This window comes from Musca autumnalis, unplaced genomic scaffold (assembly GCF_047663935.1).
Source record: "Musca autumnalis isolate F117 unplaced genomic scaffold, ASM4766393v1 scaffold_4, whole genome shotgun sequence".
In the NCBI taxonomy this organism is placed as follows: Eukaryota; Metazoa; Arthropoda; class Insecta; order Diptera; family Muscidae; genus Musca; species Musca autumnalis.
Genome location: NW_027411977.1, coordinates 64,580,491 through 64,608,200, shown reverse-complemented (window position 1 = coordinate 64,608,200; position 27,710 = coordinate 64,580,491). Strand labels below are relative to the sequence as shown.

Sequence of the window (27,710 nt, the reverse complement as noted above, 5' to 3'; positions counted from 1 at the left end):
CCGGCCAGACAACATCAAACATTTTTCAACGGTGGCAAAATACCCACCCCTCAGTAATGTTGGCGACATTTCCTGAGTATTTCAGCCTTGAAAAACTTCTCCACAAGTGGTGTCTTATAAGACACGCCGTTCGGACTCGGCTATAAACAGTAGGTCCCATATCATAGAGCTAAATATGAATCGGGGTGCATTCATTGATATGAGAGAAGTCTCCCTTGTCCCGTATGGGATGTTGTGGAACAATGTTTTTGTTTTTTATAGCTCCCAATACTTCAGACATTTGCCACTGATACTCATATTTTGACAAAATTACACATAGGCTAATTTTCAAAACATCAGTTGCTTTGTTGTCATGAAATTATGCGTTATAAGGTCGAGTTACTAGAGTAATTTTTTGAAATTGCAATAGTGGGGAACACAATCTAAGAAGCCTAATTTTATGATATTTCTTTCATGATATTTCTTCCATTCGGAAGTTAGCCATACTATCAAATTAAAGCAGGTATTTTTGTCAAATTCTTTCAATATCAGCAATTCATTAATTTGTAGAAGAGTATGAATTTCTACGCAGAAATAGAAATTTATATAGGGGGTTATCATGAATGAAATTTCCCCGTGAGTTCCGTCTTTCCGCCGTTGCAACTTAAGGGAGAAAGTGAAAAAATTCACGGGGAATTGCCGTTCATGATAACCCCCATAATTAAATTTGCAGTCTGCAACTCAACAGGGGTTGGGGTGCAATGCATAATCGACCTATAAATATGCGTCATTCAAAAGTGATTCTTCACACATATTAGGGAATAATCCTGCTCCAATAGCATACAATAAAAATCATTATTACTCACTTCATCCTCTTGTAGTGAAGATGTTGTTTTTTCTTTAAATCTTCATAATGCATAGTTATGTATATATTTCAAAATTTATAAATTTTGTATACTATGTTAAAAAACAATAATATGTTTATTTATTAAAAAGAAATGCTAATAATATAAAAATAGGTCTTCAGGAGACCAAACGGAAAGATAAATTAATAAAATCGTTATATGTATCAGAATAAGTAGTAAATTAATAGGAAAACTATTTAAATACGTCCAATAAATACAGATCTATGAGAAAAACCAGTCCTTGGCAGTTACAAGCTCCAACGATGTTAAGGACAATGATGATTATTTGTACTACTACTCTGTCACAGACACAGCAGGCGGACAGGTGGTGGGCGGTTAATTAAATTTACATTTCGAGAAATCCAATTCTGGATGTTGTTTTTTGAATCTAAATGGAAAAAAGTATAATTAAATATGATAAAAATTAAAATATTTATATGGTGAAAACTTACTGTTCGAGAATTTCCGCTTTCTTTTGATCTTCACTGGTGGGTAGACCTAATTCTTTTTGCCTTTGATCGTACATCATTTTCTCCACCAAACTACGTGTTTCACCCTCTAGATCGGATAACTTGGAAGGTTCAGGATTTATTTTACGTGTTGATATTGGTGGATCAGTCATAACCAAACGATCCCACCAGTTCATTTTGTTAATCTTTAAAAGGAATAAAGAAAGAAAAGCGAATTTCGTATAGATTCCAAAGAAATTCATTTTTAAACGTTCTTACCTTTTCCAAAGTAATTACAACAGTTTTGCTATCTTGCAGTACCCATAGTGAATCTTCCACCTTAACTTCAGCACACAATTGTCCATTGATAACGGGTTCATGACCTTTTAGTCCCACTTTAAGGGTTTTCTTTTGAATATCGACAACCAAATCACGTGCTCTCAGATTAAACGATACCGCAAATGGAATTTTAAGCTAGAAATATGAAGGAGATTAACGATAAATTATTGAGGATATGAGAAAAAGGTGTTATTGTAATATGTAGACTTCAATGTTGACGTTAACAGAGAGTTTCCTGGGAGGGGAGAGAGAGAATACAAGTGAATGTCCAGCTCGGCGGTGGTATCTACTACCCATAGACACACATACGATGTATTTGTATAGTTCTTTTTTTTTTTTTTTTTGAGCTGCATTTCTCCAAAGGCCTGCTCCGGATTATTTAAGTCCAGCCCGGGAGAAAGGAAACCCCAGGATGCGCTAGGTTTGTCACATCCGCATTCATTACACTCAAACTTCCACTCCACACTCAAACTACCTGCTGGTCGAATACTAGAAGTGAGAACAAACTTCCCGGCAGCGGCGTCTACATTAACAAATGAGCGTAATGGACGTCGTCGTGCCAACTACAGTGACCCCAGAGTCAGTGGGTTGACACTGCAAGTTAACAGGTTGGTCGGTGAGCATAAGCGGAACAAGGGTTTAAATCTTCTGAAGAGTTGCAACATTGGAGCCGGAATAAGTGAATTGAACCCCCAGAAGAAGGAATTTAATTCAGTCGATAGTTTGTTGATCCCCACAGGACTTACAGGGCGAAGAGAAGAGTACTACGTCGCATTAGATTTCTTCCTGCCGAGTATGAACCACCATAATTTACAAAAAATGATGTGGCGAATATCATCAGGAACGCTAAGTCATCCAAAGCGTTGGCCCCTGATGGAATCTCCATGGTAATGCTGAAATAGGTGGTTGGCCCCGCTACTGAAAACAGGCCCTTGCCAGGAAATGTGACTCATACAGATTTCTTTTTCGCCCGTAGCAAAGGATCTTGAATCTTGGGTTCCGCAAGCTGCACAGCACTATAACATCGTCAAAAGTATTTGTCAAGGACGCCACCAAAAACAGCGACCAGACAGTGTTGATGGCGCTCGACTTATCAAAAGCCTTTGATACAGTCAAACACCCTACGCTGTTTAAGGACATCGAGCAGACTATCTCAGTCCAAGTTTGAAACGTTGGATCGCAATCGTACGTGGAATTCAGGAACAAGAAGTTTTCCAAATTGAGGTTTACATAGAATGCTACGGCCACACTATTACCGTATGGACTGCGGAGATAAAAATACCATGGATGTTGTCCAGATCAATTCCATGTTATATACGACTACACCGGCTCCAGCTATCTACCACAATGTAAAAAGCGACATCAAGGTCATCTGGAATCTCTCTGCAGCACATGAGGAGCTATTAGTCAGTGTGATCGGAACGCCGCCCTAAGAACAGTATAGAGATAGGGCTCATGGCAGGACATAGTGTAGTGTTTTTTCATAAAATAATATAAATAAATAAAAATTTATTGGTACAACAACTAACTGACTTTGCCAAGATAAATACAGACATAAACGAGAATTTCTCTGGAGAAGATTCATAACGTGCAATTATAAATTGAAAATTGTCTGTCTCATATAACAATATTCAGTTTTGTATGTTCGTTTATTCTGAAGCCTTAAAGCTTAGAATTGACGATTCCACCATCAAGTATGTTTAACATCGAAATTTTGAAAAAAAAAATACGTACTTCTCAACGTGCCGATTTTCACATGGAATAGGCTACCGAAAACGCCATTTCCAACGGAAATCCTTATGGGAAAAGATACTATCACAAAATGATGTACCACTTTGTACGAAACAACAACCCTAGTCTAACCCTAGTAGCTAGAAAGCTTTTATATTCCCTTAACTATTATGGCAAACACAATATTTTGTACTTACCTCAACTTCTCCCAATGTCTGTGTCCACATGTATTTATCCAAAGTACAACCATTGCCGGCATTGGGTAATAATTTGCCAACTTCAGATTTTTCTGTTTCATCTTCAACCTTGTCAATGGGTTTGGATTTTTCTTCATCAATGGCAACAGGAGTGGCACCACCTGCAGCAGCGGCAGCTTCTTCCAAAAGTTTTTGACGTTTCCTTGTTTTCAAAGAAAAATGAATATCATATACATCTAAAGTCTATATTCAATTAAAAATCATTATTTCTACTCACTTGTCTTCCTCTTCCTTGATAATTTGAGCAGCTTCTTCATCGGTAATATCACAAATTTTACTTTCAGACATTTCCTTTTGTCTGGCCTCCAGTTCTTTACGTTGCTTTTCTTCTTTCTGACGTTTTTCAGCCTCCTGCTTACGCAGTTTTTCTTTGTGTTCAGCCATGGCAATATCTGCCTCTTTGCGTAAAATATCCATAATAAGCTTTTCCCAATCGCCTGTGTAGAAATCACTGCGTCGCCTTAAGAAGCCAGCAAATGTGCGAAGGAACTAAATAAAACAAAAAATGGTTACAAAAAATTTTGCAATTATGATAAGAACTTCGGTTACTCACATCAGGCATTCCCCCAGTATGTTTTTGGGCCATCGCTAATAAAATGTTATCATAGTGTTCCTCTTGTCCAGCCATTTTATGTATGACTCAATACTTCTTTCCGTTGACTTAAATTTATTTGAGATTTTTCTGGAATAGTTGTTCCTGGTTGCTTAGATATGCTTTGTTTTGCTCCACCGGCTCTGTGAATGAAACGTGCAAAAAACACCACTGAATCACTGTCATCTGTTTCACCAAAAAATAGTGTTATGTAGTTCGTTAACAAAAGGTTCAATTGTACGATTCACTTAATGCGATATACATGAACTAGTTCAATTAAAGGCGTTCCTTTTAATAATTTGATAACCTATTGAGCCGAAAAAAAAAAACAAAATTGATAGCACGTTTGCAAATAACCGGAATTAATAAATCCACTGCATTTCAAATATCAATTCCATAGCTTATAGTCAAATAAATCCCCATAAAGTAGGTTAACATGGCAAAAAGCTCTAGAGGCCAGAGAATCAATCGTCGCTTGCTTCCCAAATTATAAAGGACCGAGCAAAAAAGTTTGGAATACATCAATACATCTTTCGATGCAATCCACACGGAGTTATGAAAATGCACAGCACTCGATACATTTTGGAAGCACTCGCTTAAAGATCCCTAGCCAAGCAAGCAGTCCCAGTCTTTCTTTCTGAACACAAGAAAGAGTGTTAAAATTCTAAAAATTTGTTTTATAAAAAATAAAGAAATACAAACTAAAGTTATGAACATTGCTGTAATTCACGAGACGCAAATTATTTTTGAAGTGGAGTTGGAGTTTTTTGGAAATCTGAACTGAAGTAGAAGGAAAAATGAAAAACAATTTGGATGATGAAGCGATATCAATTTCGATGTCATAAAAAGCAGAGTAGAGGAAGTAAACTTAGTGACGATCAAATTTAATGGAGAGTTTTTATAATTTGTGTTAATGTAATAAAGTTAATATTCTTGTTTTACACGAATAAGCAATGTATTTTATTTATTTTGGGATATTTGCAATGGCTTGCATTTTATAACATTTTTAGACTGCATTTAAATTCAATCCAAAACACTACATCAAAGGCTGTGATTTGGATCGAAAATGGAGTGCATTCTAGCTGTGTGCCGTGGAAGCAAAATGGAGTGCATCCTAGCTGCGCGCTCTCTTGTAAAATTCATAGGTGAATTCATAGGAAAAGATGTACTCCAGCAGCAATTGTTCTAGTGATGTAACTGCATCCGCGGATGCAAACGTTTTGCTGGGGAATGTCATAGTCTCCTAAAGGGGAACGCAGGCGGATTTGCAAAGAGGCTCTGGCATTCCTTTATAATTTGACGTTGGGGAAGCAGGCGACGATTGATTCTGTTCTGGCCTTAACGGCCTGGGTACATAAGCAGCCTCACCTAACTCATTTTTTGAGTTAACGAAAAAAATCGGTAAAATTAAAATGCCTATAATTTCAGTAATAAACAATATTATTCGGTAAGTTAGAGACCAGAAATAGTGGTCGTAAAGTTCTACCGATAGCCACAATGTTGTCAACTTTTATTTGAACTTTTCATTCATAATTTTGCGTTTTAATGTTACCGATTTTTGTCGGTAACTCAAAATATGCGTTAGAGAATCGCACTAAAGATGTAAATTAGGTTTTATGCTTGGTTTACATTTACGAAATCCACTCGATTTCAACTGCCAATTCGCGTATACGTCAAATGAAAACTCATCTGAAATACATTGGATTTCGTTTGACGTTTAATCAAGTCGATGGTCAGACTAGCACGATTTCAACATGGCGACGTCAAGTTTATAGGCGAGGGGTATGAAGTAGTGAAACCCATGTACATGGTTTTCTGTGTTTGTTATGTTGCCTCTTCTTGTTCTTCGTTGCAAGATTTTTTCTTCAATTTTCTTTCATTTTTATTTTCTCAAGCAAACGTTAACAACAAAACAAACATAAATATATTTAATAAAAACATTTAATTAATGAAATAGTGAAAATTTAACTACTAATATTAATTTAATAATTAATGTTAATTATTTTGTGTTGTTTTTTGGTTTATTTATGTCCTTTTTTGTTTTTATTGGTATGAGAAACACAACAAACGCGAATGGTAAAATAAAGAGGACACGCAAAGATCTCAAATTTCACGTTAACGTGTGTGGACATTAACGAAATCTGACCATCGATCAATGGAATTGACAGTTGAAATCGAGTGGATTTCGTAAATGTAAACTTACTATTAGATTTACAGAATCCACTGAATTTTAAATGCCAATTCCATTGACGTGTAGGCAATCGAATTGGCATTTTAAATCGGGTGGATTTCGCAATTATAAATAATCTACGAGTCCCAAAGGAATGTTTACATCCCAAAATTATCTCAACATTTTTACATGTTGCCATAATTTCTAGTAGCCTCATTTCATGTTCCAATCTATAGCTCACTCTGAGATCCCAGAGGTTGTGTTCAGCATACACAAAATTAAGGGCAATGTTCAGTATGCTACCGTTATGCTTGGTTTACATTTACGAAATCCACTCGATTTCAACTGTCAATTCCATAGGTTAAACGTCAAATGAAATCCAGATGTGATTTCATTTGACGTTTGAGCTATGTAATTGACATTTGAAATCGAGTGGATTTCGTAAATGTAAACATAGCATTAAAAACAGTTATATATTTCAAAATGCATATACGATATTTAAATACCGCATAACCATGCGTTTACACATGACAGGATAGTTAAGTTCATGTATTGATTGTCAATATACTAAAACTTGCCCGTGTGACGTAGGCGTCCCGACAACAGTAAAAACAGTTTTAAAATTATGAATGAAAATCATCGATTTACTTTTGTTTTGCGTTCACATATTATTGTTTCACTTCTTTTTACAAAAATGTCAAAAATTTGCTAACCCGACTGTATGAGAAAAAATGATGGACAACTGGAAGACAGGCGACAAATGTATGTATGTGTTAGTAAATCAGGTTGTATTTGAAGACAAACTGTCTGGTGTAAACGCCTAGTAATAACGGAGGAAAACCCAGGACCAATATATTTATGCTCGGTTTGTCACATTCGAGATGGAATAAATGTCAGGAGTGGGTGCATCTAAGGGTTGGCCTGGACGTGTCCACGTGAGGGACTACGAAAGGACTATGTTGCTGCATGCTGCGTGAATACAGTTGCATGAAATTATGCGTCTCTAGATCGACTTCCATAGTAGAGTAAAATCATAAAATTGTTGAAGTGGGGAATTCGATTTAAGAACGCCTAATTTCATGAAATTGTTTAATGAAATTCACGCTAGTGTGGACCGGGACCAAGGTCGCGGCGGTGCAAGAAACCAAGCTAAACAACTATAGCTTACAACGTTGTGATGGTTACAATTTGCTAAGGAAGGATCGCACCAGAAATAGAGGTGGAGGATTAGCTCTCCTATTGCACCAGTCTGTCCAATACAGAACTATCTCGCTTAAACCTGTCTCCAATGACCCGTACATGGAATGTATGGAGGTAGCAATCAGGTGTGGAACTGGCGAGAAAGCGTTGCTGAACGTATACATCCCGCCCATAAATAACTGTATCTCAGATTACGAACCTTACATTAGCCCGCTTTTGGAAGGTCATAATCGTCTGGTCGTGGGGGACTTTAATGCGCATCATGAGATGTGGCATTCGGCCCTCTGAAACGACCAGAGGGGTACAGCGCTGGCTGAGCAAATTGAAAGCTCTACGTTTTGCACGGTCAATAAGGACGCCCCTGCCAGAATTAGAGGAGAGTGTCACAGTTCGCCAGACATAACCATCGTGTCACCTGGTCTGACAAATGACGTCACCTGGCAACCCGTCATTTCCCTTGGATCAGACCATCTCCCCATAATTGTCTCCATTAGCAGACCACCCGATTTCATCACCTCTGAACGCCGCACGTCCGTCAATCATAGGAAAGCTGATTGGCCGAGTTTCAAAGAGTTCACCAATAACCGCTTCAGAGAACTCCTCAATACTTCGGATACCCTGATGGTCGAATACTAGAAGTAAGACCAAACTTCCCAGCAAAGGAGACGGAATTAGCAAATGAGCGTGATGACGTTCTTCGAGCCAACCCCAATGACCCCAGAGTCGGGGAGCTGACACTGAAAGTTAACAGGACGGTCGGTGAGCATAAGCGAACATGTGGTTAAATTATCTGAAGATTTGCAACATTGGAGCCGGTATAAGTGAATTGTGGGCAACGGTTAAGTCACTCTCGAACCCTGGAAGGATGGAAGATACGACCTCAGTCACGTTTGACTTACCCTAAGAGGTACGCAAGTTATTTCAATCGACAGTTTGTCGAGCACCCCGAGAGTGACAGGGCAAAAAGAAGAGTATTACGTTGTATCAGATGTCTTCGTGCCGAAGATGAACAACCACAGTTTACAATGTATGATTTTGCGAATGCCATCAGGAACTCTGAATCATCCAAAGCGACGGGCCCTGATGGAATCTCCATGGTAATGCTGAAGTAGCTGCATGAGCCGGTAGTGGAGTATCTCACTAAAGTTCTCAACTTGTCGCTAGCCACCCTCATTGTTCCCGAAGTCTGGAAAATGGACAGGGTGGCCCCGCTACTGAAGCTGGGCAAGGACACCAGCAAGGGTGAATCGTACAGACCGAATCCTACCCAGCGCACGCCACAGCAATCTGCGACAATCTGAAAAGTAGGAACAAGGTCCTTAAGTACCTAGACTGCAGTACTTGGGGTGCAGATAAAGGAACTTTGTTGACCATATATAATGCGATAGGTCGGTCTGTGGTAAGCTATGCGGCGCCAGTTTGGTCCCCGGGATTATGTGATACGAAGTGGGAAAAAATTCAAACCTGTCAGAATGCCTCCTCAAGTCTTCAGTGGACCATCTACATGAGGAGGCAAAGATTCTTCCAGCATAGCAACACAATGAGATGCTTTCGATTTCGTTGCCATCTGTTGGGTAGGCCCGACACATTCAGGCACATCAGGAAGGATATCCATGCTCTACAGGAGAGACCCCCTAGATCAACAGGCATATCAAGCAGGTTTAAATAGCATTCACATGGTCTTTGTCACAAGCAAATATAGTATCAATAAAGTCCTCGGAGTACATCCTCCATCTATCGCAGCTGAGCAGTGTCAGCTGCCACGACAAACCAGAGTAGTTTTGGCTCAACTACGCATCGAATGGGTGGAAAAATTCAATTACCTTGGTAGCCAAATAACGAAACCTGGAAACGTACAAGTTCAATAGACGGCCGTCTACAAAGTTTTACAAGCAAATGTCTGCGGCAAATTTTAAACATTTGGTGGCCGAACCGAATACGAAATGCTGAACTATTGAACATCGCCAATCAAATTGCTCCCGTTGAGGTTTGTCAACGGAAATGGCGCTGGATAGGCCACACGCTACGGTGGAATCCCCAGGGAAGAGGCCGACGTGTTGGTGCGCCAGCTAAAACTTGGAGAAGGTCGATCGACGCAGAACTACAATTCATGGAACGACGTCAATCAAGCATCGCACAACAGAGTTCGATACAAAAGAATGGTTGAGGCCCTATGCTCTACAGGGAGTAAAAGATAACAAAAGAAGACGCTCGGAATATTGCAGTCGCCTAAATTCTTATTGGGCGGAAATCGATCGCGCCGTGCAAGACATCTGCCCAGTATGCTGCATGGGCCCGCACGAAACAAAGCACCTTTCCAACTGCCCCGCCAAACCTACTCATCTAACTCCAGTGGATCTGTGGCTACATCCCATCGAAGCAGCCATTTTCCTGGAACATACAACAATAAATACTGTTACAACAACAACATCACTTGCAAAGGAAGTGTTGTGTTGTATGACGCAGACTTTTTTATAAAAAAATCTCATTAAATTCGTAAGATTTTTTTAGAGCTTTCGGGCCATTATCTCAGGAAGTATAGACTTGCCCCCTGAAAACAAATTATATGGCAGTAAAAGCGGCCGCGCGGACAACACGCTGCAAACAAATTCAAAACGATCCGAGACATGTCCTTAAACTTCACTTTTGCGAAAAATTTTGAAGGTTGGAGGTACCCGAAAAAATGAGCCGATATTGATCATATGCGAACCTAATATCTGGAAGAAATACTGCGACCTGCAAAGCTTGGACCCAATCGATTGTTCCTTTAGCGTGTTATCGTGCGCTTCTTCAAATTGCCAGAAACTGATTTCGTCCCAATATTCTGGGTGTCTCAAGTGGAGACATGCCTCAACGTGGAGTCAACTGTGTAACTATTTTTATATATAATATAATATATATAATGGTATAATTTCAAACTTGTAATAAAAACTGACCTTCCGTCTAACCACTGTGCTTTTTCTAAGTTTTAATGTCAAGTTAACAGAACAAAAAGTGGTGGAATTTTTATGTTAACCTAAAAGAGTTAATGTGTGCTCCTTGAATGGCTCCAGAGTGTGGAGTCCACACCAAACACACACACAGCCGAAAGGAATGAGAAAAGAATAACAACAAACTCCAAGCTATAAGAATACATACCGGAAGATGTACGAAGAGAGCGAGCGGAAAAAATGTGGTATGTGCGCAGTATGGACAGTTTTTTTTTTTCTACATTATTCTTCCATATGAAGAACTATTGGTGGTGCTGGTGCGAATTTCTTGGTTCCCACTCAGTTTTGTGCGGTCTTCTGAAGGAATCAGTCGTTTCAAACGTTCTCAATCAAGTTAAAGCTTAAAATCCATAAAAGTACCCAAGAAGTTTTAATCAGCCATCTGCAGCAGTAAAATAGCAAAGTGTTTGGTGTAAAGTGGGCTTTTTGCAAATCAATTAAAAAAAATTAAAAAAAGCACGAAGCAAAAAGTCTTCTGTTTTTATTAACCAAAATAAAAAGTTCGAAATTGAAATAATTGTTAAAATTGTTTTTGTTGAAAAGGAAAAAAGTTGAATACCGCCCAGACGACCATTGCACAAAACATTGCAAAAAAAATCTACAAGATTTTTGTGTGACAACTGCTTTGGTTTGTTAGTGAAAGAGCAGAGATTGCTTGCAAGTAAGAAAAAGTTAATATTTTTTATTAATCAAATATGTTATTTTGTTAAAATTAACAATTTATGTGATAAAATTTCCTTTACTTAAAATGCCTTGTTCTATTCTTTTCAATGGTGTAGAGAATTTTCAAATGACAAACGACAGCAGAAAAAATGCTGTTGCCTATGCAAAGTTTCATCTCAAAGAAATTTCTAGACGATTTTTATTGGTGTTGCAATTTTTTTTTACCAACATTTATTTAAACAAATATTTTTTAAACAATTTTGGAGGTATTATTTATGCTACCACTAAGGATAATGGATAGGGGGTAGTTGATGAAAGTGGTGGAAAAAATCAAAAAAAAAAATATATTGTCGTTTACAGTGGATGATGGTTTGCTCGTGCGTGTGCCGTAAAATAAGAAAAATCGATAAATTATTTTTTCATTATTTTTATTCTCTACAAAGTTATTTATGTATAAAGGAGGTATTGTGTGTTTTTTCTCCATGCATGGCCTGCCTGTCGTGTAAATTTGATGTATTACATACAAATAGCCGTACATACATACCTACATTAGTGTATACAGAGCTGTTCGTATCTCGATTACAGAGCATTTACATAGCGGTTTATGCCTAGATTGGGGCGAATGTAGTAAATATGTTGTTGGAGATGTTCGTGTGTCAGTTGGTGGCTATACAGATGAAGAGAATAGCAAAAAACTCAAATCTCAGAGAAGAGTGGTACTTACTCCGTCGTAATATTGGCTATTATTCTCAGTAATTTACACACAACACACTATATTTACAATGTACACATCAGACCATGACAATGTAAAAAAAACATGGGGAATGAATTCCAATGTTTCATTGATAGATTTTGGGTTAGGGTTGGTCAAACTGTGGATAATTCTTTGAATTAAGTCTACTGGAGTCCGATGGCGCCCACTATGACTTACTTGGCGTTTACACAAGACAGACTGTCTGCAAATACAACTCTGATTTAATAATACATACAAACATTTGGCTAGTTGCCTCGGCACTGTCCGGTAATTTTCGTAGACAGTAAACATGGACATTTTTGAATAAATGAAAACCAAACTATTTGAAATAACAAAAAAAAAAAAGACAAGAGGACTGCGGTGAAGCAAAACAAAAACAAAATATGTGAACGGAAAACAAAAAGAAATCGGCAATTTTCATTCATAATTTTACAACTGTTTTTGCAGTTGTCTGGACGCCTACATCACACAGACAAGTTTTGGGCTTTTGACAATCAATACATGTACTCAACTGTCCTGTCATGTATAAACGCAGGGTTAGATCAGGGCTGAGCCCGCATGTGTGCTAGCACCAGGCAAATTGTGAAAACGTATTCTTAATTTTTGTGAGCCATGAATAATTAAACATTTATGAATTTTTTTAATTATATTTTTTAATAATTTGCATTGTGGACGATTTTATTGTTTAAAAAATGTTGAAATATGTAATGAAACATCAAGAATATTAATTCTCCCTTAAATTTCCCTCTCCGACTTAGATCGTATGGCGAAAAAATACTGAGGCTGGGTATTTGCATTCACCAATCCATCGGGATCAGTAATAAAATACGTCTTCAACTGTCTGTTTGAAATTGCATACAGTATGCAAAGTTCATATTCGTACAAACTTCAAAAAAGAATAAAATCGTTATTAATTTCATATTTTAAATGCAAATATGAAACAATTGATGGGTATTACTATACGGAAGAAAGATTTTAAAATAACATTTAGGTATAGTGGGTGGCAAAATTCGTACACTTAGAAGCACTATATATTTGTGATATTCAATGATTTTTAAAGCAAATACCTCCTTTGCAAAAATAATGATTTTTAATTCTTGAATATTATTTTTCTTCACCAAACGGTCCGAAAAGGAATTAAATAAATTGGCCAGGAAATAACGTGGGTAATCTATTGAAGAAATTTATAATTTTCGGGGATATTTTTGCCCTTAAATCTATTTTTTCCCGTAATTTCCCATATGTCTTAACATAACATAATTTTCGAAACTGTATTCTAAAATTACAATAATTTTTAGACCAATTATGAAACAAAACTTGCGATTTTTACGACATAGAAAACAAAAATGACTAAGTTACCATAGCCGGGATTACATTTCGTTGTATCTCCAAACGCTGACAACATTTATTTTCTGAGGAGATCTCGAATATTGTTGCAAAATTCGAGAATAAAATGCCATAGTTAATCGTTTTTATGATATTTTTCTGAAAATATGGAATTAATAACGATTTTATTCATTTTTGAAGTTTGTACGAATATGAACTTTGCACACTGTACACCTAATTCAAAGTTAGATATAGAGTATGAGCTTCATTTTTAAGTATAGTAAGGAGTTTAAGGATCTTCTTTCAAGAGAAATTTTCAAATTACAGCTACATATCGCTCATTTACTCAAAGAGTGGCATATCTCAAAAAATGCGTTTTCTGAGTTAGCAATTTCTATTTTTTCTACGACTTCTACTTTATCTTGTGTCAAATTTTCATGTTGATATCTCTAAAACTCGACGAGTTACAGCTGATTTACTACGAGTTTCGCATAATTCAACACAACAGTTTTTGGAGTTTATGAAGCAATAAAACACTTCAAATCATGTTTGATCGTGCACAGAAATTTAACACTGATATCTGGCCAGGTGTTTGAAAAATATGGTCCACGTAGTTATTTTGTTTTTTGTGTAATATTCTTTTTAAGTTGGGAAGTCAAATTTCAATCGCCAACTTAAAACGCATTTTTCTCGAAACTCGATTTTTTGAAATGTGTCACTCTTTGAGTAAATGAGCGATATGTATTATACCGAAACATAGATCCATACCGAAACATAGAACCATACGGTCCAACTAAAACTAAAGGCCTCGGTACATAAGAGGTATGACATACTCGCTTAAGTCAATTTTGGCAAAATAATAAAAAGAACGATCAGGCCAAATTCGAAGAAAACGTAAGAAGGTTTTTCACATTTTTAACCCTCACGATTTGGGCTAAAAATACGACCCAAATTGAAATAACGTTTTTTTCATAATTCGTTATTCATTGTTAACATAAAGCGTAGCGCCTTAAGGCTCCAGGCTTTATGGGGGCAAAACTGACAACCATAAATTACAAATAAAAATTTATATATACATTAGGGTTATGACTTTTTGACATTTTTCCTCAAAAATGATTTCCTGTAGCAGGGATGAATGAACTTTTGCCTATTAACCACTATGCCATCGTTTATTCCTTTCAAATATAAAAAAAGTTCACGCACAAATCGATTTTAAAAAAATAATTTTTTGAAAACATATATGAAATGAAAAAAAAAATTTTTTTCAAAAAATTATTTTTTGTTGCACGAATGAATAAATATGAGCCTACAAATAACTATAATAACGTTTATTTCATTCAAATATTAAAAAAGTCGCGAAAAAAGTCACTTTGAAAAATTTTTAAATTTTTTTGTTTTTTGTTAAAAAATTATATTTTTGAATAAAAGCGTTTACGACATTTTTACGATTCTCAGAATTGAAGGAAAATAGTGAGAAATAAATTTTATGTCACTTTAATTATCTCATATGGCTCTAAAGTTTATTTTCAATTATATATATGTTTTCAGTGACTTCAAAAAATTGTCCATAATTTTGATAAATTCAAATTTTAAAATCATTTTGTGCGTGAGGTTTTTTCACCGAATCACCTTATAATTAAGATTTTATGTAATCTTATGGCAAAACTCATCACGCTATGATACAGGGATATGGGGTTGTAAAAAAGTCATAACCCTAATATACATATTTTACATATGTTTAATAGAATTGTGATTAGCTCATGCTAGAAGTGTGTAAACACTATCTAATAAATAGGTCTTTAATTTATATTTAAAAGAACATAGCACATTCTTTAAGATTTCAGGTAAATGGTTGAACTCACTTGGTCTAGCAAAGCCAATTCTTTATTTTGTCATTGAACCCATTGATCAAGAACCATTCAAATGAACAGATTTATATACATATCTCAATATGTGTTGCTTGTATAAGCCCCGTATTGGAAGAACATTTTTAATTTTATCCTTGCAAAGTCTTATTGTGGGGTATCGCCTTGGTTTGCTTGTTGAAATCTTTAGTGCTTTATTTTAGGACCCCTGCAATTCCTTCAATGATCTGCTATTCTTGCAAGCATAAACTCCTGGCAGGTGCCTCAAGTGAGATTGTATCAGTGCGTGATATATCATAAACTAACTCTCTGTACCCAAATCAAGATTAAATTTGCGCATTCTTCCAGTAGAAGATGGTAATCAATAAATTTGTATAGATGAAACAGCTTAAGATACTGTGATCAGAAAAAAGAGTTTCCTGCACTGTGAACCAATACAATAATGTTAAAGTTGCTAAAGACCCAAACAATGCATTTCATTGAACTCGGACGAGTAATGTGATTATGCCAAGATTCCATATTATATTCTTTGAAAGATTAACCATGTTTTGACTATGATTTGTTTCAGCAAATAAATCAATAGGTCTGTACGATAACTCAAAAGTTTGTACAAACTTTTACAAAATGCTGTTCGATAACAAACTTGTTGAGCGAAAGAAGACTGGGGGGTGTTGCAAGTACCCGCAAGAACTTGTAAATACTTTTTACTTGCGAAGTTATCGAACAGGACCAATATTTGTGTCTCCCACTACCACAAGGAAAGCATTTACAAAATTTTGCAGTAGCAAATCAATTTTTCTGCGAAATAGATCAACGTTGCATTTTTGAGACCTAACAGCGAAGTAATAATTAACTTTGAATTACATATTTACCTACACATACGACAGATCAACAGCTTTCAGACCGCAAGTATGTCTGGACAAAATCCGTTTCAGACAATTTGCATTCGATTTAACCATGTCTGTCCGACTGTCTGGCTGGAGCACACGATAACTCTCGACCAACAGATGGGGTCCAAAATTTGAGACTCGTACTATTTTGTCCAAACTTTAAGTTCGGTCCAACCCTTAGTTTGAAGATTCTCAATATCCTTTTTCTGAAATCCAAATCTAATATCTTATCGACTGAAGTGTACTACACATTGTTCTAAATTAGATTTCCGGTTGAAGTCATTTTCAGAGGAATAATCGTTGGGACCAAAAGTTAACAGTCGGGATTTTGAGATGTGCGCTTTTGAATGTGTGATTGTATGTATTGGGTATGGCCCGTTGGGGCCAAAAGTTAACAGTCGGGATTTTGAGATGTGCGCTTTTGAATGTGTGATTGTAGATATTGGGTATGACCCGTTTTTATACAATCAACTCAGCATTTTTGATGTTTGTAATTAATAATTTCCTCTTGCGTCTCTAAAATTCTGAATGCAGTGTGAAATACAACTGATTGCAATATAATTTTTAGCAGTTTAATTGTGCAGCAACAACTTCTTTGTAATGCGAATAATTGCAGATTACATATTTACTGAACGTATGCCACATTATTTGTCCTTTGTAAAATTATAATCCTCTTCGGAAAATAGTTTCTTCACTTGTGTTGGCATCGATGGAATTTTTATAGTTTAAATTATAACTTTGCTAAGGGTGCATTTCCTCTTTTTCTCGCTTATGCTGCTACTGAATAAACCAATAGGCCCGTCTCAACGCCAATGTTTTAGAGACGACGTTGTCTTTCTAAATCATACAATCTATTGGGCTTTTCTTTCTTAGTCAGTAAAAAAACGTTCCAAATTTGGTCCAAATATTTTCATCCGATATGATATTCGAAAAACAGTCATTGGATCCATAGTGGGATCAAAGTCACTCGGTCGATAGTTTCCCTCACAGCATCGCTTCGATGTGTTTGCGCATTTATTATACTTGTGACATATCTGATATATCCAATAATAGTTGTGTTCCTTTACGTTAAACAATCTTCAAGATGTGTGAAATTTTTAACTTGAAAACCATTTCTTTACCGAAACAAGAAGCATCATGGCTTCCATTTCTACTATTCTTGAAAGTTACATGGTTTAGAAACTGTTCCATTAGAGAACGTATTCAGTATCAGAAATAAGTTTCCACATCTTTTTTCTCCAAGACAACAGATTTTCCAACTTAAGGAACTTTTTCCAACTTGAGGAAGGAAAAATTATCAGTTTTAGTGGAGCATCCAACCACGTCTGTCTACCAGTATTCGATTTTGATTTCCACCACATACTCTACTAGATTTTCTAAAAAATAAACAATTATGAAAAAATTGTACTTATCATCATCCATTTTGACCGCTTCTTAACCTCATAACTTTTGTGGTGGCGGCCCCTGGTCGAAGATTCCTCCTTTCATTGACTTTATATGTATGTTGTTCTTTATTTCTTTATAGGCAATCATGTTTGTTTTTGACATTTCTGCTTGAACGCATTTTGAGGAAAAGTGTGCAAAATGTGTAAAAACTCAATTTTTCTGACGATCCGAAAAAAGTATAGGGCGAGTAGAAGTGGCCGGTCGGATATGCATACATATAATAGTTAAAACGAATCAGCTCTCATCTTTGCTTAGATTCTAGAGTAATACCCATTAAAGGTCCACAAAGTGTATAACTTTTTATTGCTTCCTTAAAAATTAATATTACTGTTTTATTTATTTTTTTTTTTTTATTTATTAAACTTACAGTTAGCGTACTTCCCCAGCAATAGTCATGCTTAACATCACGTTACTTTTTTTTGGTTCACACACATTTTGTTTCAAGCGCCTCCTCTGCACCCGTTTTTTTTTTTCTACCATGTACTTGAAGTGCTGTGTACATTTTCTGTTATGGATTTTTGAACTCTCCCAGCTTCTCTAAAAATATTTTTATTAAAAGAGTTTGCGTAAATTAAAACTCTCTGCTCACCAAAGTTTGTACGAGAAGAGAGCGATAAAAACTCTTTTTTCTTTAAAAATAATTAACAACCAACCCCTCTCAAAAGCAAACATTTAGCGGCATTTGTGTTTGCCAATTGTTGTTATTTGCTTTGGGGGGTTTTGTTATTGCGTTGTTGTTGTAATTTTTATATTTTTGCCGGCTCAAGCAGAAAATTGTTTAACCATCAGATTTGGTATTGCGATTTTTCTCTATGGCGTGTCAATTATAGCAAAAAAGCGCTAGCACATATCTACCTACCTACCTACATTACTATACATGGTAGGTATACAGTTTTCTACCATATTGTTTATTATTATAAAATTGAAACTTAAAACTGGAACACATTACACACACATGTGGATGACACTTTCAGTACCGATGAACTGAACTGAGTACATTTTTATCACAAAGGTCATTTCAAGGTTGTGAACTATAGAATCAATTATTATTTCATTCATTATTTCTTTCATAAAAAGTTACTTTGAAAATCATTCAAAGAATTATTGTTGTTTTGTTTTCGTTTTTTTTTTTTTCAATTGCCATAACTCATGCGCGCCACTGTTTTCCTGTTTTCAGAGGATTGGTGACGTCTGTTGGCATGTGGTTTTTTTACTGTACACATTTTTATGGTTGTTAGGAAGTTATTAGCATAACAGTAACCCAGTAATGAATGTAAATGGTTGTATACATACATATGTATAAGTATTTATGTTCAAGTGGAGACAGGATGGCGCGAACATTCAAATTTTATATGGAAATCCATTGTTGTGGTATTTTGCAGAGTGGATTTAATGATTCAGCCATGTTTACATATTCTCATTTATATCATGTTCACGTGCTTAAACAATTTAGTTTGTTAAAGTTTGGTCAATATTTGTATTTAAAACTACCAAATAAACATTTTTGTATAAGATAACATGTGTTTTCCCCTACATTTTTAACGGTATAAGTCGTAAAAGAGCGAGTTGTGAAAAATGAGATAAACATACTGCTTTTTTCAAAAAGTACGGGAACGGAAAAATTTTAAAACTGTCAAAAACTCTGGAACAAATGTCAAAGTCGGTCTACCAACCAATCAGAAAACGGCAACCACGTACTATTTTTTTTTTCGTTTTTCACACGTTCATATTTGTCGTGTAAAAACTTTTTAAAGAGAGCGTCATTCAGCGCCATTTTGTTTAAAGAAAAGTGAACACTTTACAACTTTTTTGTGTACGGGAACGTTTTTTCGAGTAAAATGTGCAAAAGTGGTAAAAATGTTAAAACTTTTTAGTTCTGGAACAAAGCTAAAATTTGTTCGTTCAGCTGAACTGAACCTGCTTCTTCGCTGGTCTTTTTAGTATTCTTAAAAAGCATTGCGATTTATAAATTACTAGCAAAATGCCCGCTACTTCGTATGCGGAAAAGGAATAATATTCAAATAATCAGTCCGAATTTTGGAATTTGTGATATCAAAATGTAGAAAACCGATCGATTCCCCGGTCAGGCAACAACAAATTTTCGACGGTTGCAAAATACCCCTCAGTAATGTTGGCGACATTTACTGAGTATTTCAGTCATGTAAAACTTCTCTACAAATGGTGTCGTAAGGCACGCCGTTCGGACTCGGCGATAATCAGTACGTCCCATATCATTGATCTAATATGAATCGGGGTGCACTCATTGATATGAGAGAAGTCTCCCTCGTCCCGTCTGGGATGTTTGTGAAACAATTATTACATTATTTAGAAACCGAATTCGTGTTAACATAGAAACAATAGAACATTATTCAGTACAATTTTTAAACAAATTTCAATTATCGATTCACCCAATACCAGTGCTTCAATATTTAGTATTAGTTAATACTCCTAGCAAATTTATTGTGCGACCACTTCTAAAAATGAACCTGTCAAATAGATAATATACCTATTCCTTAGCCCAATACCAAATTGATTGCAATTTTGTACTTTTCACACACTAATTATATTATTCCAGCTTCATTGCTACACCAACGTCAAATTTAATACCATTGTGTATTTCTCAATAAGTCAGCCAGCCCTAAGCCTAATTTCAGAATTTGTATGCATTTAAAAAAAATCTTATCTAAACACTAACACCATCCCTCAACAACAATTCGAAATTCCACTTTATCCCTTCAACGCCAAACTGGTACCAAATTCAGTACCTATAATATGTATAAGTTAAAAAACTACTGCATTTTATCCAAAACATAATCCCAACCACAATTTAGTATTTTTCGTATACATAAGTACGTACACATAATATCGAATTTCACAATTTCAGCTCTACTAATTTACACAATAACAGTTTGAACCAAATTCTGTGCCATTTTGTAATTTTGTAAGTATATCCACAACCACATCCATATCTCAACCCTACACATCAAGAGGGTCTATAATACCAAATTTCCGAATTCCATCTCTATTCATAATACCATTAATACTTTTCGTATGAAAGTACGAATTTCAATAACTATCTCCAACAGTAATTTCAGGATACTACCCTATCCGTCCACCTAAAACTAAATTGTACGAAATTAAGTACCATTTAGTACTTTTCGTAACCATAAGTACGAACTTCCAAAACTATCTCAGTCCTACACTCCAACAATAATCTAAAATTCAGGATTCCAGCTCTCTCCGTTTACCCAAATATAAATTGTACCAACTTAGTACCACTTAGTACATTCCCTGCCCATAAGTACGAATTTCCAAAACTACCTCAATCCTACACTCCATAAGTAATCTTAATTATAAATTTCAGAATTCCAGCTCTATCTGTTTACCCAAATCCAAAATGTACAAAACTTAGTACCATTTAGTACTTTCCGTACCCATAAGTACGAACATCCGAAACTACCTCAATCCTACACTCCATAAGTAATCATAATTCCAAATTTCAGGATTCCAGCTCTATCGGTCGACGTAAATTTCAATTGTACCAAATTTAGTACTTTCCGTACACATAAGTACGAATTTCCAAAACTACATCAATCTTACACCCCATAAGTAACTTTAATTATAAATTTCAGGATTCCAGCTCTATCCGTGCACCCAAATCCAAATTGAGTACCATTTAGTACTTTCGTACAAATTTCCACAACTTGTTCAATCCTACAGCCCAATAGAAATCTTAATTCAATATTTCAAGATTCCAGCTCTGTCCGTTTACCTAAATTTAAATTGTACCAAATTTAGTATTTTCCGTACCCATAGGTACGAATTTCTAAGATTAACTCAATCCTACAGTCCAACAGTAATCTTGATTCCAAATTACAGGATTCCACCTATATCCATTCACCCAAATCCAAATTGTACCAAACTCACGACCGTTTAGTACATTTCGTACGAATAAGTACAAATTTTCAAAACTACCTCAATCCTATACTCTACTCTAATAATTCAAAATTTCAGGATTCCACCTCTACCCATTCACCCAAATCCAAATTGTACCAAATTTAGTACTTTTCGTACACATAAGTACGAATTTCCAAAAATAAGCCTCATATCTCAATCCTACTCTTCAATAGTAGTCTTAATTTTAAAATTCAAGTTTCCAGCTTTATCCGTTCACTCAAATCCAAATTGTACTAAATTTAGTACACTTTAGTACTTTTCGTACACATGAGAACGAATTTCCTTTCATACACACCACCTCCCATCCTTTATTTCCATACCAAATTTGTTTGTTTTGTTAGCTATAGCCGTTCAAAATATACAACTGGTACTAAATTTTATAACTTTTAGAACTTTTCGTACACTTCTAGGTCGAAATTCCAAAAACCCTTTGGTACATCTTTCTAACTCTCCAACAGTGACCCTCATCCCAAATTTCAGAATTCTAGCTTTTCCCGTTTGCCTAATACAAAGGGTACCATATTTAGTACCATTTAGTATTTTTCGTAACCTTCCAGTTCGAATTTCCAAAAACCGAGCCTTATCTCACTCCTACATACCAACACCAACCTACACTCAAAATTTAAAGCTTCTAGCTTCATCCGTTTCGTCTGGGCATTGATTATAAGGCGGTCAGCCACACAAATGAGACAATTTTTAGTACATTTTAGTAATTTTCGCACCCTTCTACGACAAATTTCCAAAAACACAGCCTTATCGGGCACCTTCGCCACAAGTCTAACCCTCACCCAAATTTTCAAGGTTCTAGCTTCAGCCGTTTCGTCTGAGCGTTGATTATTAATCAGTCAGCCATACAAAAAGTACCATTTTAGTACATTTTAGTGCTTTTCGCACCCTTGCAGGAGGAATTTCCAAAAACCCAGCCTTATCGAGCACCTTCACCCCAAAACTAACCCTCACACAAAATTTCAGGTTTCCAGCTTCAGCCGTTTCGTCTGGGCGTTGATTATTAGGCGGTCAGCCACACAAAATTTTAGTACATTTTAGTGCTTTTCGCACCCTTGTAGGACGAATTTCCAAAAACCCAGCCTTATCGAGCACCTTCGCCCCAAGGCTAATCCTCACCCAAAATTTGGGAATTCTAGCTTCAGCCGTTTCGTCTGGGCGAATTTGATCATTTTTAGTACATTTTAGTGCTTTTCGCACCCTTGTAGGACAAATTTCCAAAAACCCAGCCTTATCGAGCGCCTTCGCCCCAAGACTAATCCTCACCCAAAATTTGGGAATTCTAGCTTCAGCCGTTTCGTCTGGGCGTTGATTCTTACTCGGCCCCCACACAAATTTGACCATTTTTAGTACATTTTAGTGCTTTTCGCACCCTTGTAGAACAAGTTTCCAAAAACCCAGCCTTATCGAGCACCTTCGTCCTAAGACTAACACTCACACAAAATTTCAGGTTTCTAGCTTCAGCCGTTTTGTCTGGGCGATGATTCTTAGTCGGCCCCCACACAAATTTGACCATTTTTAGTACATTTTAGTGCTTTTCGCACCCTTGTAGGACAAATTTCCAAAAACCCAGCCTTATCGAGCACCTTCGCCCCAAGACTAACACTCACACAAAATTTCAGGTTTCTAGCTTCAGCCGTTTCGTCTGGGCGTTGATTCTTAGTCGGCCCCCCACACAAATCGTACCGTTTTTAGTACATTTTAGTGCTTTTCGCACCCTTGTAGGACGAATTTCCAAAAACCCAGCCTTATCGAGCACCTTCGCCCCAAGACTAATCCTCACTTAAAATTTGGGAATTCTAGCTTCAGCCGTTTCGTCTGGGCGTTGATTATTAGGCGGTCAGCCACACAAAATTTTAGTACATTTTAGTGCTTTTCGCACCCTTGTAGGACGAATTTCCAAAAACCCAGCCTTATCGAGCACCTTCGCCCCAAAACTAACCCTCACACAAAATTTAAGGTTTCCAGCTTCAGCCGTTTCGTCTGGGCGTTGATTCTTAGTCGGCCCCCCACACAAATTTGACCTTTTTTAGTACATTTTAGTGCTTTTCGCACCCTTGTAGGACGAATTTCCAAAAACCCAGCCTTATCGAGCACCTTCGCCCCAAGACTAATCCTCACTTAAAATTTGGGAATTCTAGCTTCAGCCGTTTCGTCTGGGCGTTGATTCTTAGTCGGCCCCCCACACAAATGGTACCATTTTTAGTACATTTTAGTACTTTTCGTACCCTTCTAGGACGAATTTCCAAAAACCCAGCCTTATCGAGCACCTTCGCCCCAAGACTAATCCTCACCCAAAATTTGGGAATTCTAGCTTCAGCCGTTTCGTCTGGGCGTTGATTCTTAGTCGGCCCCCCACACAAATCGTACCGTTTTTAGTACATTTTAGTACTTTTCGCACCCTTGTAGGACGAATTTCCAAAAACCCAGCCTTATCGAGCACCTTCGCCCCAAGACTAATCCTCACCCAAAATTTGGGAATTCTAGCTTAAGCAGTTTCGTCTGGGCGTTGATTCTTAGTCGGCCCCCCACACAAATTTGACCATTTTTAGTACATTTTAGTGCTTTTCGCACCCTTGTAGGACGAATTTCCAAAAACCCAGCCTTATCGAGCACCTTCGCCCCAAGACTAATCCTCACCCAAAATTTGGGAATTCTAGCTTCAGCCATTTCGCCTGGGCGTTGATTCTTAGTCGGCCCCCACACAAATTTGACCATTTTTAGTACATTTTAGTGCTTTTCGCACCCTTGTAGGACGAATTTCCAAAAACCCAGCCTTATCGAGCACCTTCGCCCCAAGACTAATCCTCACTCAAAATTTGGAAATTCTAGCTTCAGCCGTTTCGTCTGGGCGTTGATTCCTAGTCGGCCCCCCACACAAATTTGACCATTTTTAGTACATTTTAGTGCTTTTCGCACCCTTGTAGGACGAATTTCCAAAAACCCAGCCTTATCGAGCACCTTCGCCCCAAGACTAATCCTCACCTAAAATTTGGGAATTCTAGCTTCAGCCGTTTCGTCTGGGCGTTGATTCTTAGTCGGCCCCCCACACAAATGGTACCATTTTTAGTACATTTTAGTACTTTACGTACCCTTCTAGGACGAATTTCCAAAAACCCAGACTTATCGAGCACCTTTGCCCCAAGACTAATCCTCACACAAAATTTGGGGATTCTAGCTTCAGCCGTTTCGTCTGGGCGTTGTAGATCACATCATCACTTTACTCTTTTATATATATAGATATTCTTGGAAGGAAAATAAATGCAGTTCTAACTATCGTTGACAGATTTGAACATCCTATAGAGGGTGATACTCGCAAAGCAGATATGCCTTATACGTCGAAGGTCACACTAGAGTGGCTTCATTGAAACTTTTAGGGATTCTTAAATCGAGTTCCTCACTACAGCAACTTCATGATTTTTTGAATGAGTAAAGATAATAAAAAGTAAGATTTCATTGTCATGAATTTCTTCGGAACTTATTTTAAAAATGCTGTTTTCCTAGATGTTGGTCAATCTTTTGATAACGAATGAATGACTCTTACTTAAACCAGCCCTGCTCAGAACGGTGAAATGTTTCACCATCAATTCTCTTACGGTTTTTATTGAAGCAGAAATATGTGCACATTTTAGTAGGGTTTTTGTTTAATTTGTTAATTGTTTAATCAGGAAAATCGTTTTTGAGAAAACTAAAGTGCAAACATGAATGAAACGTCGAAAAAACTTCCAAAACTTGTTCTTACCTAATTTCTATTAAATGGTGTTTTGAGCAGCCATGATTTATGCCATGTTCACACCAGCATTTGAATAACGTTGTTCGTTCTCATAATTACGTACACGAATTAACCCATTCATACGAAATGGTACACAATTCATAGCAACATGATTCATATTTTCATAGTTTTTGTTTACTGATTTTAAAGAAAGTTTCAGCCAAAAGACGAGTAAAATTAATTGATATGGACTGAAAAAATATTTGTCCTTCTTTCAGATATCTATTTAATTTTAAATTATAATAGTTTCATTCATGTTTTCTATTCTCACAATTTTGGTGTATTCAGTAAATTTTCAAATTTTTGAAACGATGGACAAGAAATGCAAGTGCAATGAAAGAGAAGACACAATTTGCTATGATTTGAATATATACTAGTCGTTAAACCGTTTACTTTTCATTCATATTTTGCATTTTTTCTAAAAATGTTTGGGTTTTTAATAAATTTTTAAATTTTGTATTTTTCCTGTCATAATTAATTTATTTTGATAAATTCTCTCATTTGTTAGAGATGGGACATATTTTATCGTCGTTCTGAGAGTAATTTAAATTGAACAATGTAGACAAATCGTTGTTCGTTCTCAATATTTTTATGGGAAATGAAGTAATTACATCGTAATTTGGGGTCGAACAACGAATAGAGAGCGAAACACCTCAGTCTGAACAAGGCATTAAACTACATATGTAAGTATTTTCAAATTGAAATATATGAAATATGTACGTAAATCATATTTGGAGGAAAGATACTACTTCAGAGTGAAAATAGAATTCGATTACTCTTCTCTGGAAAAAGCTAAGAAGCGTACTTAGTCCTTTATAATTAATTATAATTATTATAATTAAATTTGTCATTCCGTTTGTAACCCATCGAAATATTCGTCGGAGACCCTATAAAGTATATATATTATTGATCAGCATAAAATTCTATGTCGATTTGACCATGTCCATCCGTCTGTCGGTTGAAATCAAGATACAGCTCGCAATTTTAAAGATAGAGAGTCAAAATTTGGTACAGAACTTTTATTACTTGCAGGATGGTTGGTATTGAAAATGGGATATATCGGTCCACGTTTTGATGTAGCCCCTATAGAACGGTACCTCCCGGTTTTCGGTATTTTTAAGGTTTTAGCTTCATTATCCCACCAAAATGGCTGAAATTTGGTACGTAGTCTTCTTTAGGGGTATAAAATTTTCCCCCAGAATTTTGTCAGTATCGGTCCACACCTTCATATAGCCCCCATAGAACGGTACCTCCCGATTTTCGGTATTTTGAAGGTTTTAGCTTCATTATCACACCGAAATGGTTGAAATTTGGTACGTAGTCTTCTTTAGGGGTATAAAACTTTCCCCCAGAATTTTGTCGGTATCGGTTCACACCTTCATATAGCCCCCATAGAACGGTAACTCCCGCTTTTCGGTATTTTGAAGGTTTTAGCTTCATTATCCTACCAAAATGGCTGAAATTTGGTACATAGTCTTCTTTAGGGGTACAAAACATTCTCCCAGAATTTTGTCGGTATCGGTCCACACCTTCATACAGCGCCCATAGAACGGTACCTCCCACTTTTCGGTATTTTGAAGGTTTTAGCTTCATTATCACAACGAAATGGTTGAAATTTGGTACTTAGTCTACGTTGGTGGTATAAAACTTTCCCCCAGAACTTTGTCGGTATCGGTCCACACCTTCATGTAGCCCCCATATAACGGTACCTCCGGATTTTCGGTATTTTTAAGGTTTTAGCTTCATTATCCTACCAAAATGGCTGAAATTTGGTACGTAGTCTTCTTTAGGGGTACAAAACTTTCCCCCAGAATTACGTAGGTATCGGTTCACACCTTCATATAGCCCCAACAGAACGGTACCTCCCGCTTTTCGGTATTTTGAAAGTTTTAGCTTCATTATCTCACCGAAATGGCTGAAATTTGGTACTTAGTCTACATTGGTGGTATAAAACTTTCCCCCAGAACTTTGTCGGTATCGGTCCACACCATTATACAGCCCCATAGAATGCTACCTCCCGATTTTCGGCATTTTTAAGGTTTTAGCTTCATTATCCTACCCAAATGGCTGAAATTTGGTACGTAGTCTTCTTTAGGGCTATAAAACTTTTCCCCAGAATTTTGTCGGTATCGGTCCACACCTTCATATAGCCCCCATAGAACGGTACCTCCCGATTTTCGGTATTTTGAAGGTTTTAGCTTCATTATCACACCGAAATGGCTGAAATTTGGTACTTAGTCTACGTTGGTGGTATAAAAGTTTCCCCCAGAATTTTGTCGGTATTGGTCCACACCTTCATATAGCCCCCATAGAACGGTACCTCCCGATTTTCGGTATTTTTAAGGTTTTAGCTTCATTATCGCACCAAAATGGCTGAAATTTGGTACGTAGTCTTCTTAAGGGGTATACAACATTCCCC

General features: G+C 36.6%; 2 protein-coding genes across 2 annotated transcripts in view; one reads left to right on the top strand and one right to left on the bottom strand.

Annotated features, from left to right (window-relative positions):
• Nucleotides 1-927: 927 nt before the first annotated feature.
• Nucleotides 928-4,498, bottom strand: nudC (nuclear distribution C, dynein complex regulator). Its single transcript, XM_073983414.1, has 6 exons — nucleotides 4,214-4,498; nucleotides 3,878-4,149; nucleotides 3,601-3,802; nucleotides 1,613-1,807; nucleotides 1,337-1,539; nucleotides 928-1,272 (listed from the first exon to the last, which is right to left on the bottom strand). Exons 1-6 carry the CDS (start codon nucleotides 4,286-4,288, stop codon nucleotides 1,221-1,223), a joined length of 999 nt encoding a protein of 332 aa, XP_073839515.1. The 5' UTR covers nucleotides 4,289-4,498; the 3' UTR covers nucleotides 928-1,220.
• Nucleotides 4,499-10,891: 6,393 nt separating this feature from the next.
• LOC141402367 (uncharacterized) overlaps nucleotides 10,892-27,710 on the top strand; it is a 141,371-nt gene continuing 124,552 nt past the window's right edge. Inside the window, exon 1 of the mRNA XM_073983413.1 lies at nucleotides 10,892-11,273. The gene's annotated coding sequence lies outside the window, so the exon portion shown is untranslated. The remainder of the gene's footprint in view (nucleotides 11,274-27,710) is intronic.

Coding starts and splice junctions, on each gene's coding strand:
- nudC (XM_073983414.1), bottom strand. CDS start 4,288: ATGGCTGGACAAGAGGAACACTATGATAACATTTTATTAGCGATGGCC. Junction 1,808..3,600: donor AGACATTGGGAGAAGTTGAG/GTAAGTACAAAA, acceptor TCATATTTCTAG/CTTAAAATTCCATTTGCGGT. Junction 1,273..1,336: donor AAAGCGGAAATTCTCGAACA/GTAAGTTTTCAC, acceptor TTTTCCATTTAG/ATTCAAAAAACAACATCCAG.